Source organism: Epargyreus clarus, unplaced genomic scaffold, assembly GCF_041222505.1.
Source record: "Epargyreus clarus isolate Ecla_fem2 unplaced genomic scaffold, WU_Ecla_fem_2.2 ptg000004l, whole genome shotgun sequence".
In the NCBI taxonomy this organism is placed as follows: Eukaryota; Metazoa; Arthropoda; class Insecta; order Lepidoptera; family Hesperiidae; genus Epargyreus; species Epargyreus clarus.
This window is the reverse complement of record NW_027332212.1, coordinates 6,473,909-6,488,838: the sequence shown is the minus strand read 5'-3', so window position 1 is coordinate 6,488,838 and position 14,930 is coordinate 6,473,909. Positions and strand designations below refer to the sequence as shown.

Genomic DNA, 14,930 nt, shown 5'->3' with positions numbered 1-14,930 from the left:
CGGATATCATACATTCCATCAAGAATATTCGTCATATGTAAAGATGCGCCAGAATCTACAATCCATGAGGCATTATTTACGGAGTGTGGAGTTGCAGAAAAAACAGCTGCATAACCTTTTCCATTATCATCATTTTTCTTCTTAAAGTTGCAGAATTTGCTTATATGTCCATATCGATTACAATTGTAGCAACGGGGACCAGGTGATTTGGTACATTTATTAAATTTGAGATTATTTTTATTAGTATGCTTTGTGTACAGAACTGAAACATTAGTGTCTTTTACTTCCTGAAGTAATTTGGTTTTTATGCAATCAGTTGTTATCTTTATACCTGAGCTTTCTAACCCCATGATCATCGGTTTGTATTTTTCCGGCAAACCGGCTAACATTAAAGTACCAAGCCACTCATCATCAACATTAAAACCTATATTTCTAAGTTTGTGGGCGGTGGTCACAATTTTATTCACATATTCTTCTATGCTGTCACAACTTTCTAAGGTTGTATTTACCAAATCGACACAATCCCACAAATCCTCATGTTGTAAATAGGTTTGGACTGCGAACTTCCAAGTATTATAATTCTCTCGTCCCTTTAATTTGTCTATATGAACGTTAGACACGGCCATTTTACTTCGGTACAAAATGAAAATTTTGTATTGTAACGGCCGACCTAAAAATCGAGAAAACACTCGCGGAACTAGTTTTACTGAACTATCGGAATTACTATTTAAACAACAATGACTAAAAACGGGTCAATGGCCCATAACCTAAAGTAAAATAGCAATTTGTAGTTTTCTAGTTTTATTCAAATGAGAGAATATCGGATACAAGCATAGATACGTGGATGCAAGTGACAGCTCAAATGACAGATAGAAAACGAGACAATAAGAATCGTCCAAAAAGTATGTCTATATTTCAACACCCACCCTATGATAACATGGGTATCAGATGAAAAATAATGCTTTTAATACATTGTTATTTTAATTTGCTTTTAATATGGCTTTTAATATTTAGTTATCATTATTGTCATTTGGGAAAATGGGACAATTTTGTGTCCCGTTTTCGGGGACAACGGGACGAAGCATCGAAAAAAGGGACTGTCCCGTTCAAAACGGGACGTATGGTCACTTTATGATTCATAACCTAACCTTATAACAAATAGTCTCCTAGCTTATATAGAAGTAGCGCTACTAACATTATTTTAAATTAATTTTTATTTTAAAGATAAGATCATACATGTTAATAAATACAAATAGATTGTAAAAAGAATGTAGTGAAAACAAATACATCATAATTTCTTTTATGCCTCACCGTCTGGTGTGTAGTCGTATTATTATTAGGTATATTCATAAGCCTTAATTAAATGCGAAGACAAAGACTAAATTTAATTATGTCTCGGTTCATTATAGAATGATTTACCTACTTTTAGTCTCGTAAACGTAGACTCGACTTAATTACTACACCAACTCGTTTTTGTTTTTCATAAAAATATAATTTTGTTGACAAATTTACGTTGATGTACCCGGATATACAGATCGGTTTGACGCTCAGAGGGATCCGGGTTCGATCCCCGGCCAGACAGACATCTACATGATGTTTCTTTTTTATGTTCTGAGTCTTGGTATTTGTGTATTCGACTATGTATGTATCCTTGGCACCCACAACACAGGTAATCTTAGTATGCGGCTGTGAGTGTCGAAAGCCAAAGCGTCAATGGTCAATATGTCGTTGTAATGTTAATTGTACCATTTCACATTTGTATACAATAAAACGATCCTTTACCAATACAATTAGGTTTAATGTTTTGTTTGGTTTATGAAAGACGCATTAAAATCAAGTAGGTACCTACTCCATTTACAGACTACTTGTTATGTAAAGAAAATGTAACATCAAACGTAATATATTTAGGTATGGGTTTCAAAATATGATTCTGATAATTAGCTTAATTTGATTAAATTTTATTTGTCCCTAAACTTTATTTGTTTAAGGGACTAAAACTAAGTATTTTCTACCATATTTTAATGAACAACCAGACAGATGGTACTATACGTATCTACTAGATAAAGTTCGCGTTAATCATGCTGATTTCATTGATTTTTTGTTATTTTTATAACTATACTTACCTTAAGTAAATATTAGGAAATGGGAAAACAAACGAACATTGACTTTGTAAGTAATTATTTTAGTTTTTAATTATTTACACTGTGTTAATTTAATTCTAATATACACATATAAATCAGAATATACATTATTAAAGAAAAACAATTTATTAGTACATAATATACAATTATACATATCTACCTGAGTATATCACAACCGTATTTAAACCTTATCTTTTTTTTTAAGAATTACAGTGTCCAGAATAATTAGTAAGTACTTAAATTTTGAGATATTCCACTTAACACCACCAACGACAACGAGAACGAAATACACATGTTGGTACTTATATACAAAATTATTATAGATACATATACGGAAGCATTTATTGGTTAACTTTTTCGTGTCGATAGAAAAATAAGAAATGTATAGATTAGGATATATTAAACCAACTACACATTTAACATATTTATGGCAATATAGAAGATATCCAAGGTAGTTTCCCAGTTGTCTTAAAACTATGCCAATCGTATAGAAAACGTCCTACTATTATAACTATTAACATTATTAAAACTAAATTCACTATATTTATAGTACTTATAGGCATTTCCACTTCACTTTTACTACACACGTTTCCCAAAGACACTTTGCTGATCTGAAACAACAATAAAGGATATTAATTAATAAAAATGTCGAAGTCTGACGCGCGAAGGGTTCCGGGTTCGATCCCCGGCCAGACAGATATCTGAACGATTATTTTAGATATCTGTTCTGGGTCTGGGTGTTTGCCGCCCATGGACATCTGTAATCAACCCCAGATAGGATTAGTTATTCCTACCGGAGGTCGGCCACAGATGCGCCGCTACCCCTGAGGACTAAGCTGGAACGCCTCGGAAAAATATGTCTCCCTTATCACACCCTTCAAACCAGAACACAGCAGCGCTTAACGCTGCTGTTATGAGGTTATAGGTGTGGCGGTGGTGCCATGGTGGCCAGAGTCGAACCACAAAGTGTTTTACCACCTTCAGAATGTTGTTATTCGTCTTTGAGTGTCCATGGAACCCACGACACAGGGAATCCTAGTGTGAGGCTATGAGTGTAAAAAACGTTTATTTTTGTTTATTTGTCAGACAAAGCTTAGTAATAGGGTTCCGATTTTATATTTGGGTACAGAACCCTAAAAGACGCTTATAAGACAAACTTACAGCCATAATCAGAATTCTACGTATTGAATTTATTTCGAAACCAATTTACTGCGTTGGATAGTAGGCGTGAAAGTAATCAAAATGACAATATAGTATAAATACGAGTAGGTGTGACACAAAGAGACGTAACTTGAAATAATAGAAACGTTTCATAAGTAAGTACTATACAAAAACTATTTCGACAAGATCCATTTCCAATCCCTGGATAAATATAAAACAACATTCCTAGAAGAAGAATTCTATTTGACGACCCAAAGACAAAAATACGAACAATGTAATTCCGTACGTATTGAGTGAATTTGTTACATAAAATAGGGAATAGAGTGCTATATGTAGTTTCATGATCTCGAAAGTACCAAAATAGTGTTTTTAGAAGTCGTCAGTACTAGAAGCACCCCACTTTCCGCTGTGATGAAATGACCTAATACATACAAGAAATCTGACTATCTGTTGAATAAATACATTGTATGTATACAAAAAGATATTAGACTCCCGATTGAGACTGAAGTAGCAAACCAAAATACATGATGGCCGCTCATTGACATTGGTAACCAATGAATATTTGAAGGTGGTGGCTTTGAAGGTGGTAGAACCCTTTGTGGTTCGACTCCGGCGGCACTACCGCCACACCTATTTCTGCCTCTTAACTGCAGTCTTAAGCGCTGCTGTGTTCTGTTTTGAAGGGTGTGGTAAGGGAGACATACTTTTCCGACGCGTTCCAGCTTAGTCCTCAGGGGTAGCGGCGCATCTGTGGCCAACCTCAGGTAGGAATATCTAATCCTATCTGGGGTTGATTACAGATGTCCATGGGCAGCAGTAGCCACTTACCATCAGGTGGACTAATTGTGGTGGAAAAATTTGGAATAGGGTTTCTACTTGAAGACGATCGCGATATCGCTCCCGAGGACTAAGATGGTAACTCACACGTAAGTCAGCAGCCATCCACAGTCCACACCCTTCCACCGAAACACAAGTACAGGGCTTTTGGTAGTATTCGTCACTTAATAAAAAATCGCCACTGTTCCAATAAATAGGTGATCAAAATCTCTTAAAATATCATTTTGCCGCTTCTTATAAATTTATTTTAGTTCTTGTAGCAAACACCGTTAATTGAATTGAGACGCTAAAATTTTATGGACGAAATAATCAATAGACAACAATTTATTCATAGTCTCGTAACGAAAACTAAATCTATGATTAGGGCTAAGTTGCCCGCCTTTACATTTCATACCAGAACACGAGGTATTTAGCACCAGAAACCTTATTTTTCGCTCATATACTATTATTTATAAGTTTATACAATTTGGAGGAAGTAGTAGATTATTATTTTTTGACAGCGGTAGCATATCTTAATTATCGGTTTGAAAAGTACCTCGATTAGTTAGTACCTAATTTTGTCTTTTTACGGTCCCCTATTGTGGGCTTAGAGAACTGTACCCTTACCCGGAGGTTTTACTTTTCGACAATTATGACTGTTTTGGTATTTGTTTACGTATTTGCCCATACAAATTTCAATCAGTGCCCCTAGAGGATTGTGTCAGAACTAGGAAATCGTATGGGCCAATACGTAAACAAGTACCAAAACAGTCATATTTGTTGAAACGTGTTACCATGGCCTTACACCCCTGTCGGCCCGATATCGTTCCCACGCTCAGGGAGTATTGCACAAGAACATCGGACCACCTCATCGGTTCTTGGAAGATTCGCCATGGGCCACCCATTGTGAAGAACGCTCCGTGTAACGACTTCTACAAGAGTTCTTGCCTCAATATGGTGATAGGAAATAGTCTAGTCGCGAATCCCACTCGCACTTGGCCAGTTTTGATTATAAACGACCTTACAAGAACCTTTCACAAACACACAAATATCCCCACGCAAAATATTTTATATTTACGAAAAGGCTCCAAATATTTTAGAAATACAATTTATTCTTTGTTCCGCTTTGAAATGTACGCTATTATTGTGTAAAAATTCCGTTCCAATCGGTTTGGAAGTTTGTAAGACAAAGAAAAACAAAAAGCCGTAAATTTGAAAAACACCAAATCTCTTATTGATGACGATGATGACTTATCATAAAAAATATGTTTTTCAATTGATACTCAATTTTGTTGATTACGATCATGTAAATTATCATTACACTCTATTAATTTATACGAGTAGCACTCAACTATGAATATCGTATCTAAGTTAGTATAACAAGTAACCTGTACAAATTATTACCAATAATTAAATTTGTTCCTTTTTTTTATAATATAAGAGTAGCAGACGAGCATGCAGTCCACCTGATGGTAAGTGGCTACTGCCGCCCATGGACATCTGTAATCAACCCCAGATAGGATTAGATATTCCTACCTGAGGTCGGCCACAGATGCGCCGCTACCCCTGAGGACTAAGCTGGAACGCCTCGGAAAAGTCTGTCTCCCTTACCACACCCTTCAAACCGGAACACAGCAGCGCTTAACACTGCTGTTATTAGGTAGAAATAGGTGTGGCGGTGGTGCCGCCGGAGTCGAACCACAAAGGGTTCTACCACCTTCAATAAAGGGTTCTACCACCTTCAAGTGCTAATGAAATCCCTAGAATAGTCTTGTTCAAAGTTAAATCCGAAACATTTACTCACTTGAACCAAGGAAATTTTCTTATCGTCGGACTTGGAGCACCTTATATCTGTTAGGTCTCGTATCACCCGTTTGTACTTGAGGAGTAGACCCTGGAACCTGGGTATGAAGTGGCAGTCGCACCTCCAAGGGTTGTGACCTAGGAACACGTGCATGATGTTGTTGTTCACTTGAAACGCCTTATCGAAGGCATATACAGGAATCTGGAAACACAAGCAACCCAAATAATTCACCTTATATCTAAGTGCAGTGTTGAAGATTTATTGAAAAAGAAAACAAAACACCATAAGTTATTATATAACTTATAACTTTACACTTATATGTCTCATTCTTGGATAGTCTCTCCCCTCAGCTGCGAGAATTATACTCCATCTCTTTGTCACATAAGTTAAGTAAGAAATAAGGATACACATTTTTTTAATATATGAATGGAACCTTAATCGGAAAGTCAAAAAGTACAATGATAGTGCCGTCACATTCGTATTATAAATCTTTTTACTAACTTTAAAAAGAAAATTAAGCAAGAGCTTCAGAAGATAAAATCTCAATATATTTTGCAATATTTCCGTAATGAAAATGGTGTTTAGACTTAAAGTTGAGGAAAATGTAAGGTAAACGAAAATTTGTAGGCATAGCAACAAAAAATCAATAAAATAAAACTGTCAAATTAATTGGAAAGGGTGAAACTTGAACTTTCGCGGAAACAATGTTTTGTAGATCAGCAATTGCGAATTAGAAACTTTGTTATGTACCTCCGTCATAAATCTCAATCTAAAATACTTTTTAAAATTTGTACATAATTTGAACTATTCACAGTTTTTAAAAAGTTTTCTAAAAAGACACAAAAGTGACTTTTTCAAATTAAAAGTATCTGGGTCTAAAGCTATGTGTTACTGTGACTCCAGAATTTTATTCCTAGTCGCACACCTGTGTTTTTTTGCAATTAGAAATTAAATATCACTCTGTACAACTCTAAAAGAATACATTGTGGTCAAACCTAAATGTTTGAGAGTTCTGTAAAAAGTGTGAGTCTACCAATCCACCAGAATTTAGCCCTATAGACTAAACCCTTCTTACACTTAAACCCATTTCTAGCCGTGAGAGTAATGATACGATGATGATTATAACTATGCTCTCCAAAAATAAAATTAATTTTAGCACAGCAGGTACAAGGACCAAATCGCCTTAAACCATTTCTGTCAAGTGTCATGCATATGAAGTGGTATTATAAACACTTATGTCGAAGCTAACGATGTCAAAATGGGTTCACACGAGTTTTTATTGCTTATTTCTTAGAACAGTGCCCTTTCATTGTGAAATAGTACAAAGCCCGCAATCTTCTAGGTAGTTAAAAAGGAATTTATTGTATTTAAGATTTTATTTTACCTTCCCAGGAAGGTTTAGTCATAATATTTAAGATTGTTGGACACTAACACAATACAGCAGTTCCTATCAAACACAATACAGCAGCACTTCGCACTGACGTAGTTCGGCAGAAATAGTGTATCGGTGCTGTCTCTAGAGTTGAATCAACATGAATTCTTCCACCATTAAGCCACCCATAGTTATACAAGAATTTAATCCACCATACATCATAAATAATATTGTGCTAATTCTCACCGTGTAAGCTGTTGAAGATCTTATGAACCTGTGTCATAAACTCAATATTAATTTGTTATAGGTTAGTTAAATTTATCCCACAAACTGTATTTTGTGTCCTGTGGGGACGTTTATTTTATCCAATAAATCAGAAACCCACACACCCTAAGGATTTTACAAAAATACATATTTTTCATCCAATACCTACAACAGTTTAAAAAAAAACTTAACTTCATAATTATAGGACTAAAATTCTCATGATATGTTCGTATTACATATTACGTTAATTATTCCTGATTTTCCTTTTATCATAGAATATTTGCGTAGGTTGCCAATTACTTTCGTGAAAGAAGATACGAAAATAATAGGCATATTAAATTCTAATTTTACCGTCTCATAATTCCATTATTACTTTAAATTTATACATTGCTTTTAGAGAGAATTAGACGAAAGATAAGCCTTTGTATTATTTTCATTCACTTAACGGATTACAAACATTTAGTACAAAAATGATTCTTTGTTACAACTCCGAATGGAATTAAATGTAAGAAACGGGGACAGTAAACATAGAAATCAAAAGTAAAATAAAAGACGTATTAGGAAACATTAGGAAATTTATCACAGACTTGAAGGAAATGAGAGACATTAAGATACAAATTGTATGCAACAACATGATTTCCTTTAGTTGTTCACAATCTAACCTTTTTTTAACGCGAAGAAATTCTCCTTACTGTATTTACTTAGAAGTCGGCTGACTTGCATGAGGCCACTAGTCCTCAAGAATGGCAACGCATCTATGATCAGCTTCAAGTAGGAACCCAGGTCCTGTATGGATTATTTATTGATTTTATTTTATTGATCTAATTAGAACGGCCGAGGCCACTTCCAATAACTAGAAAGATCTAACATACAGACATCTCACAGAACTCCAAGCATACAGACATGATCAACTTCCAGTCATCAGTAAGCACATCACAATTCAAAACGATCCATGAGCGCGTTCAATGTCACAAGTGTGTGAGGAACAGGCGATTTAGCGCGCGACACAGTGCGATAAGGCGGAACCACAAACAACCTGCGCTTTCGGCTTCGTCGATAATTGTCAAGGACAAATATGCGGCAGAGCTGATTATGGTTATAGGTCTCCATAGACGATTGTGATAATATTCATCAGATGGACTGCATGCTCGTCTGCTACTTCAATCTTACAAAAAGACTGTTCTAATATACCTAGTAAATTTGTATACATATATACCTACTTGTTTTAGTGTGAGTCTTCAATATCATTGCCGCCATGTACTTTTATTTTAAATCACATTTAAACTAAAAGTAGGTACCCATACTTCCAAAACAACCCAGTTCATTCACTTATGCTAAAAGGTCAAGTGGTTGGCGTTGCCTTTTTTGCATACCAAATGCTTATGTCAGTGTTATTCAAAGTATTTCCGTTCAAGTTCTTTCCTAATTTTCGGTCCTAAGTATTTCGTCTTTAAAGTCTCAAAGATTCTCTATTTATATACCTCATTTATTAATAAGAATCTAAGCTTATGTACACGTTATAAGTACCCATACAGAAAACTGAATTTTATTATAATAAATACTTAGGAAACTATGACTGCAAAACTGGGTGCCGTTTTATGTTCCTATACAGGTACCTTCTTTATCTGATACGAATGGCTCTGAATTAGAAACAAACTCTTAAATAAACGTTCTGATTATTTTCTGATATAAAGTATATACTAGTAAAATAATTTGTACACAAATTTATCACGTTACATTATTACAATATATAACAAGAACATGTGATTATTTCTCTTAAGTTTAAAATATTAATAGAATCCCAAGAATGTTCGGTTTGAGAAGATTATGCGGTAATTGAATAAATATTTATTAGTCTAGACATGGCTGGGTCGTAATCTACGTAGTGTGACCGACAGATCAAAACAAGCAAAAAACATATTTACAAAATAAATGTCAGTAGGTCATTTGTTCCGACTTTTTACGTCTTAAAATTTTTCACTTATAAGATCCTTGAAATGCAATAAATAATCTTGTTTATGGAACCCTATGCGTAAACTATTGATGAAGGGATTTTTTGTGACTTCCACTCGTGTAAATTACACTTATGATCCTCGTGGCCACTTTACAATTCCAGTGCCACTTCTTAAGAAGAAAGATTTATAGTTTAGAAGTCTAACACATAAGTCATCTCTAAGGAAAAAAATGCCTTAATAATGAATAACACTTTATACACTCATGGCCCTACTCACTTGGGTCACCTAGGAGACGCTCCTGCCACATTATATATTAAAAAAATATTAAAAATTATTAACAACTAGCTGACCCGGCAAACGTTGTGTTGCCATATAAATAAAAAATATTAAGGGTGAACCACCCTTCTGACTTAGGGGTATGAAAATTAGATAGTAGCCGATTCGCAGTACTATGGAATATGCATATAAAATTTGGTGAAAATCGGTAAAGCCGTTTCGGAGGAGTACGGTAACTAACATTGTGACACGAGAATTTTATAATAGGTTATGCATAGATATACTACTAACGTCTTTATTAGTAGTATATCTATGAGGTTATGCAATAAAAGAATAAATTGAAAATAAATGAAGAAATTCCCATTAAAGAAAGAACTTTTTCAGTAAAAGAGTTTTGAGTTTTGGGTTCACAAGGGTGATGCTGCCAGTCTTTATGCTGAATGCGTGATTCACGTTTTCTTTTGGTGACATTATAGTGCTTTATTAATATTAAATATTTATAAAAATAAAATATAATTTGTGGAGTTTGTTAAACTTGTTTTAAATGTTATACGCGCTCCACATTCTCGCGAGAAATTCTCACCGAGAATCTCGCGAGAATGTGGAGCGGGCTTTGATGGTGTTATGTAGTGAGAGACGTTTACACTTTAAAAATACTTTATTCAGATATTAATTATATATATTTACTTTATATTAGAGGTATTACTGTATTGAAATGATAATTGTACTCGTACTTTCATTAAAAAACGGAAAATGTGGAAGGAGAACAAATAACATTAATAATTATTATTTACAAACGAATGATCACAGCTACATTTTAAGAAAGACAATTAGATTATTTATTTAAACACGATTATTAGTAATATTCAGATTTACTAAGTTAGAAATATAATAATTAGGGATGATTACAGTAATGCAAATATTAATTAGTATATAAATAATTAAGGGAGTTATATGTAACAATGGCTGGTGTAACTTTTCTTAAAAATGGATGAACTCATTATGAAATTATGATATTATATAGAAAATACGCTTGAAAATACATATTAATACGCTTTTTTTAATACAGAACGTCTTCGTTAACCTTATTATTTAGAACCGTACTTACACGCTTTGATTTCTCTTCCCCCAATACAATAGCTAGGACGGGGACCCGCTGACGTGCTGTCAATTTATACAATACTTCCAAACTTATTTAATGGCAATATCTTTGTCAGAAAAAAGTTATGAAAACAGTTGTCGACAGCACTTAGAGAACAAAGCGGGTCCGAGCTTCGAACTCCAACCATCATAGATATGATTTGCCTGTAAGAAATTTATTATAACTTGCTTATAGCGATGAAACAAATATCGTAAGGAAATCTATACAACTGAGATTTTTAAAAAAAGACTTCTCAAAGGTATGTGAAATTCACCAATTCGCACTCGGTGGACTAACTCGGTATGGCCTGATCCTTCTCTTTCTGAGAAAACACCCTTGCCAGCAGTAGGACAATAACTAAGTTTTAAGAGCCCTGAGAACGCTATGTGATTCGACTCCAGTGGTTCTACCGTCACGGCTATTTCTACCTTATGATAGTGTGTTAAACGTTGCTGTTTTGTGGTTCGAAGGATGTGGTAAGGGAGACATAGTTTTTTTTTTTTTTTATATGTAACCTAACGATAAGGCAGACGGGCTACCTGATGCAAAGCAGTCACCGTCGCCTATGGACATTTGCAACACCAGAGGAGTCGCCAATGCATCGCCGGCTTTGAAGGAGAGCTCTTTTTACACCCCTCTTGAAGAGCCCCATGTCATAGTCCTGAGAGAATACCTCAGGAGGAAGTTCATTCCACATTTTGCACGTACGCGGCAAAAATGAACGATTAAACCGAACCGTGGAGGACCGCCACGGGTCCAGTTGATGTGGATGGAACGGATAGTTTTCCGAGGCATTTCAACTTTGTCCTCATTCGAGACGTTCCAATTTAGTTCCAATAGAAATCTAGCTGGGGTTCATTACAGATGTCCATGGACAGCAGTAGCCACTTACTATCAGATGGACTGCATACTAATTTTTTTTTACAATATTGTTAGGAACGTCAACAAGAACAACAACAACAAGATGGAATTTTTAATTGTAAAATGAGGGTATTCACTAAAAAGAGGCGTATAAAAGGGCACTGTACATCGCCTTCGGGGCAGTTATTAACACGCTTTTATTAGCTTGGGTTGTACGTTTTGTATGTATGTATGTATGTACGTAACAGTAACGGAATCTTTGACCCCGATTTCTATCCACTTTGAACGTTCAGTTTAATTCAAAATTTTGAAGAATTATCAAAAACCGATGACAATAGACGATTTTAATAATTTTGTACCATTGTCCTTATCAACATCCTCAGGATTAACGATTTTCGAGGCGAGATTTTTCAAGCACCTTCAGCAAAGTTCATCGCAAGTTTAGATTGCAAATAATTATTGCTTTTTAGTTTCAATAGGCGTAACTATTATAGCGTGATTTTTAGTTTAGAAAATAATAATGTTATTTCCCTATAACTCAAATGTTCTGAAACACAGCATATACACACAAGCGTGTTTTTTAGTTTTTTGAACTTTAATTTTATTTTCCGATTATTAGATAGTTAATTGTATCAGGCGTTACTTTGCGGAAATCCATGCTATTAAGTTAAGATTAAAACTACTTCGCAACAATCCGCTACAAATATGTATGATGGTACAGTATATATTTTAAGCCATGCAGTATGTACCACCCTCCCTCCCTCAAAGGATGCATGCAGATGCAAAAATTAAAAATATACACCACCATACATACCACCACCAACACGTGTTTCGCTCCAAAACGGAGCATCATCAGGGTAAGTTGACTCTACGACGGTTAATCGCTAATTAGCGATTAACCGTCCCAGAAAAAAATAGTCAGATTAGTGTGAAAAAAGCAATTTTTTTAGGTTAAATTTCAGTAATCGTGAATTTCCTCAAAATAATCTAGGCTTTTTATTTTATTTTTATTATTTAATGTAATTCTACGTCGTATTAGCTTTCAAACACTAAAAAAAGCATGCCTCTAACTTAAGTATAAAGTTTCCTACGAGCGCTTAAACAAAGGCAGTTTTTAAGGGTATTGGTAATAAATAACATTTTTAATACAAACTAGTGTTTTTTTTTCAATTATTAAAGATTTATTTTAATACAGTTTTACCACTTTAATATCGTCAAAAATAAGAAACTACCATGAATTTACCATTGAAACATATTTTTGATAGTTTTCTTTGTTTATATTTTGGACATCTAATTATGGGTCGGACTATACCAGTTTTATTAGGGCGCACGTGCGTCGCGTCATGAGTATCTTTTTTGAAACGTTCCTAGCAAACTTTATACTTGAGTTAGAGGCGTGGTTTTTTTAGTGTTTGAAAGCTAATACGACGTAGAATTGCATAAAACAATAATAAAAAAATAAAATGCCTAGATTATTTTGAGGAAATTGATGATTACTGAAAATTTTACCTAAAAAAAGTGCTTTTTTGCACTAATCTGACATTTTTTTCCTGGGAAGATGATTTTTTTTTGTTTTTTTTTTTCATGGATCAGTACGGCCTATCATTGGCAATCATTGTTATTTTTGTTTGAACCTGATAACCCTCTTAGTTTAAAAGTTATAGCGATTTATTTACTTCAGGTGCACAATTCCCAAAAAAAAAATTCAAAAGGTCGTAAAACCCAAAAAAATTTTTTTTTATTTTTTTTATATATTTTTTTGTCGACAAAATGCGGTTTAATTTTACCTGTTTCAATATGTGCACTTTATGGAGATTCACCCTGTATAATACCAAACGCTTAGTTCATATAACTTGCATTCTGCACTCAAATACGAAAAGCTACTTCAGCTAAGCTGAACTAATCTAAACTAACTTAGATTGGTTCTCAGTCTGCTACCGGCATTATATATACCTACGCGATAAACCCACGCTGTGGCTCAGTGCGATGTTTGTTGCGGAAGTAAACAAAAGTTTTATTCCTGGTCTCACTGGAACTTTGAAAAGTATATACGAGTATAAACTCTCGTTTAGATATGATAGATGCTAAATGTGTTAAAAATTCAAGGTTAATCATTGAATACTTTTTAAAACTTGCAGCTAAAATACACGGAAGAATTGGTAAGTGGCGACTGCCGCCCATGGACAGGTGTAATCAATCTCAGATAAGATTAAAGTCCCATCTGAGGTCACCAGAGACGCGTTGCTACCTGAGAACTAAATAGGAACACCTCGGATAACTTTGTCTCTTTTACCACATCATCTAATTGGAACACAGCAGCGCTTAACACTGCTGTCATAAGGTAGAAACCACCACGGTTGTGGGTCCGCATTTGAACAACAAAGGCTTGTAACACCTTACTCCTTGATTTAGTATTACAATTTCGCTACGTAGGTACTTGTCTTTATACATTAAACCTAAGACGTATTGATTTCAACAATCTTCTTTCAAGGAATATCTTACAAACGAACCATCAGCGTAATAAAATCAAAAATCAAATGTAAGTGTTTTGCTAAGGGACCTTTTAGGCATCGTTATTTCTTTAACGTTTTATTTCGATATACATTTTCTGTCCCATTTTATTTCACTTTGTTGATTCGCGAATAGACAACTGTCTTTAATATAAATGGTAGTTGTAATGTTTTCTATTGTTCCATTCACTAATACGACAAATAGAGTCCTAATAGAAAACACACTTAGCAGCGTTATAATGACGTAGACTTAAGTAGTTGTGAAAATCCACTACTAAGTATTGGTCTCGTTGGACACTCGATCGTATTACATTACATTTTTTTCTTTTGCTTGGCAATATGTGTTATCAAAATACCAAGGATCGTTTCATAAATGTCAAGGAAAATGCATGGTTGTTTCTCTCGCAAATTAAATATGACAGGGTTCCATACATAAATTTGATAAACAACAAGTCTTATTATTTTATACACGATACACGTGTACGAGACGTTCCGACTTAGACCTCCCGGGTTTATGTAGTACATGTCTGCGGCAAACCTCACGGCCCAATCCTATCTTGGTTGATTATTTAGACAGTTGCTTTTAGGCGTCTATTTTGTTATTTCTCCTATGTACGAGTACTACGCTT

General features: G+C 34.6%; 1 protein-coding gene across 1 annotated transcript in view; it reads right to left on the bottom strand.

Annotated features, from left to right (window-relative positions):
• Positions 1-2,306: 2,306 nt before the first annotated feature.
• swi2 (Protein singed wings 2) overlaps positions 2,307-14,930 on the bottom strand; it is a 57,883-nt gene continuing 45,259 nt past the window's right edge. The window contains exons 8-9 of the mRNA XM_073093038.1: positions 5,923-6,123; positions 2,307-2,752 (exon numbers count right to left, since the gene is read on the bottom strand). Of these exons, the coding sequence (XP_072949139.1) occupies positions 2,567-2,752; positions 5,923-6,123 (387 nt within the window). The 3' untranslated portion in view covers positions 2,307-2,566. The remainder of the gene's footprint in view (positions 2,753-5,922; positions 6,124-14,930) is intronic.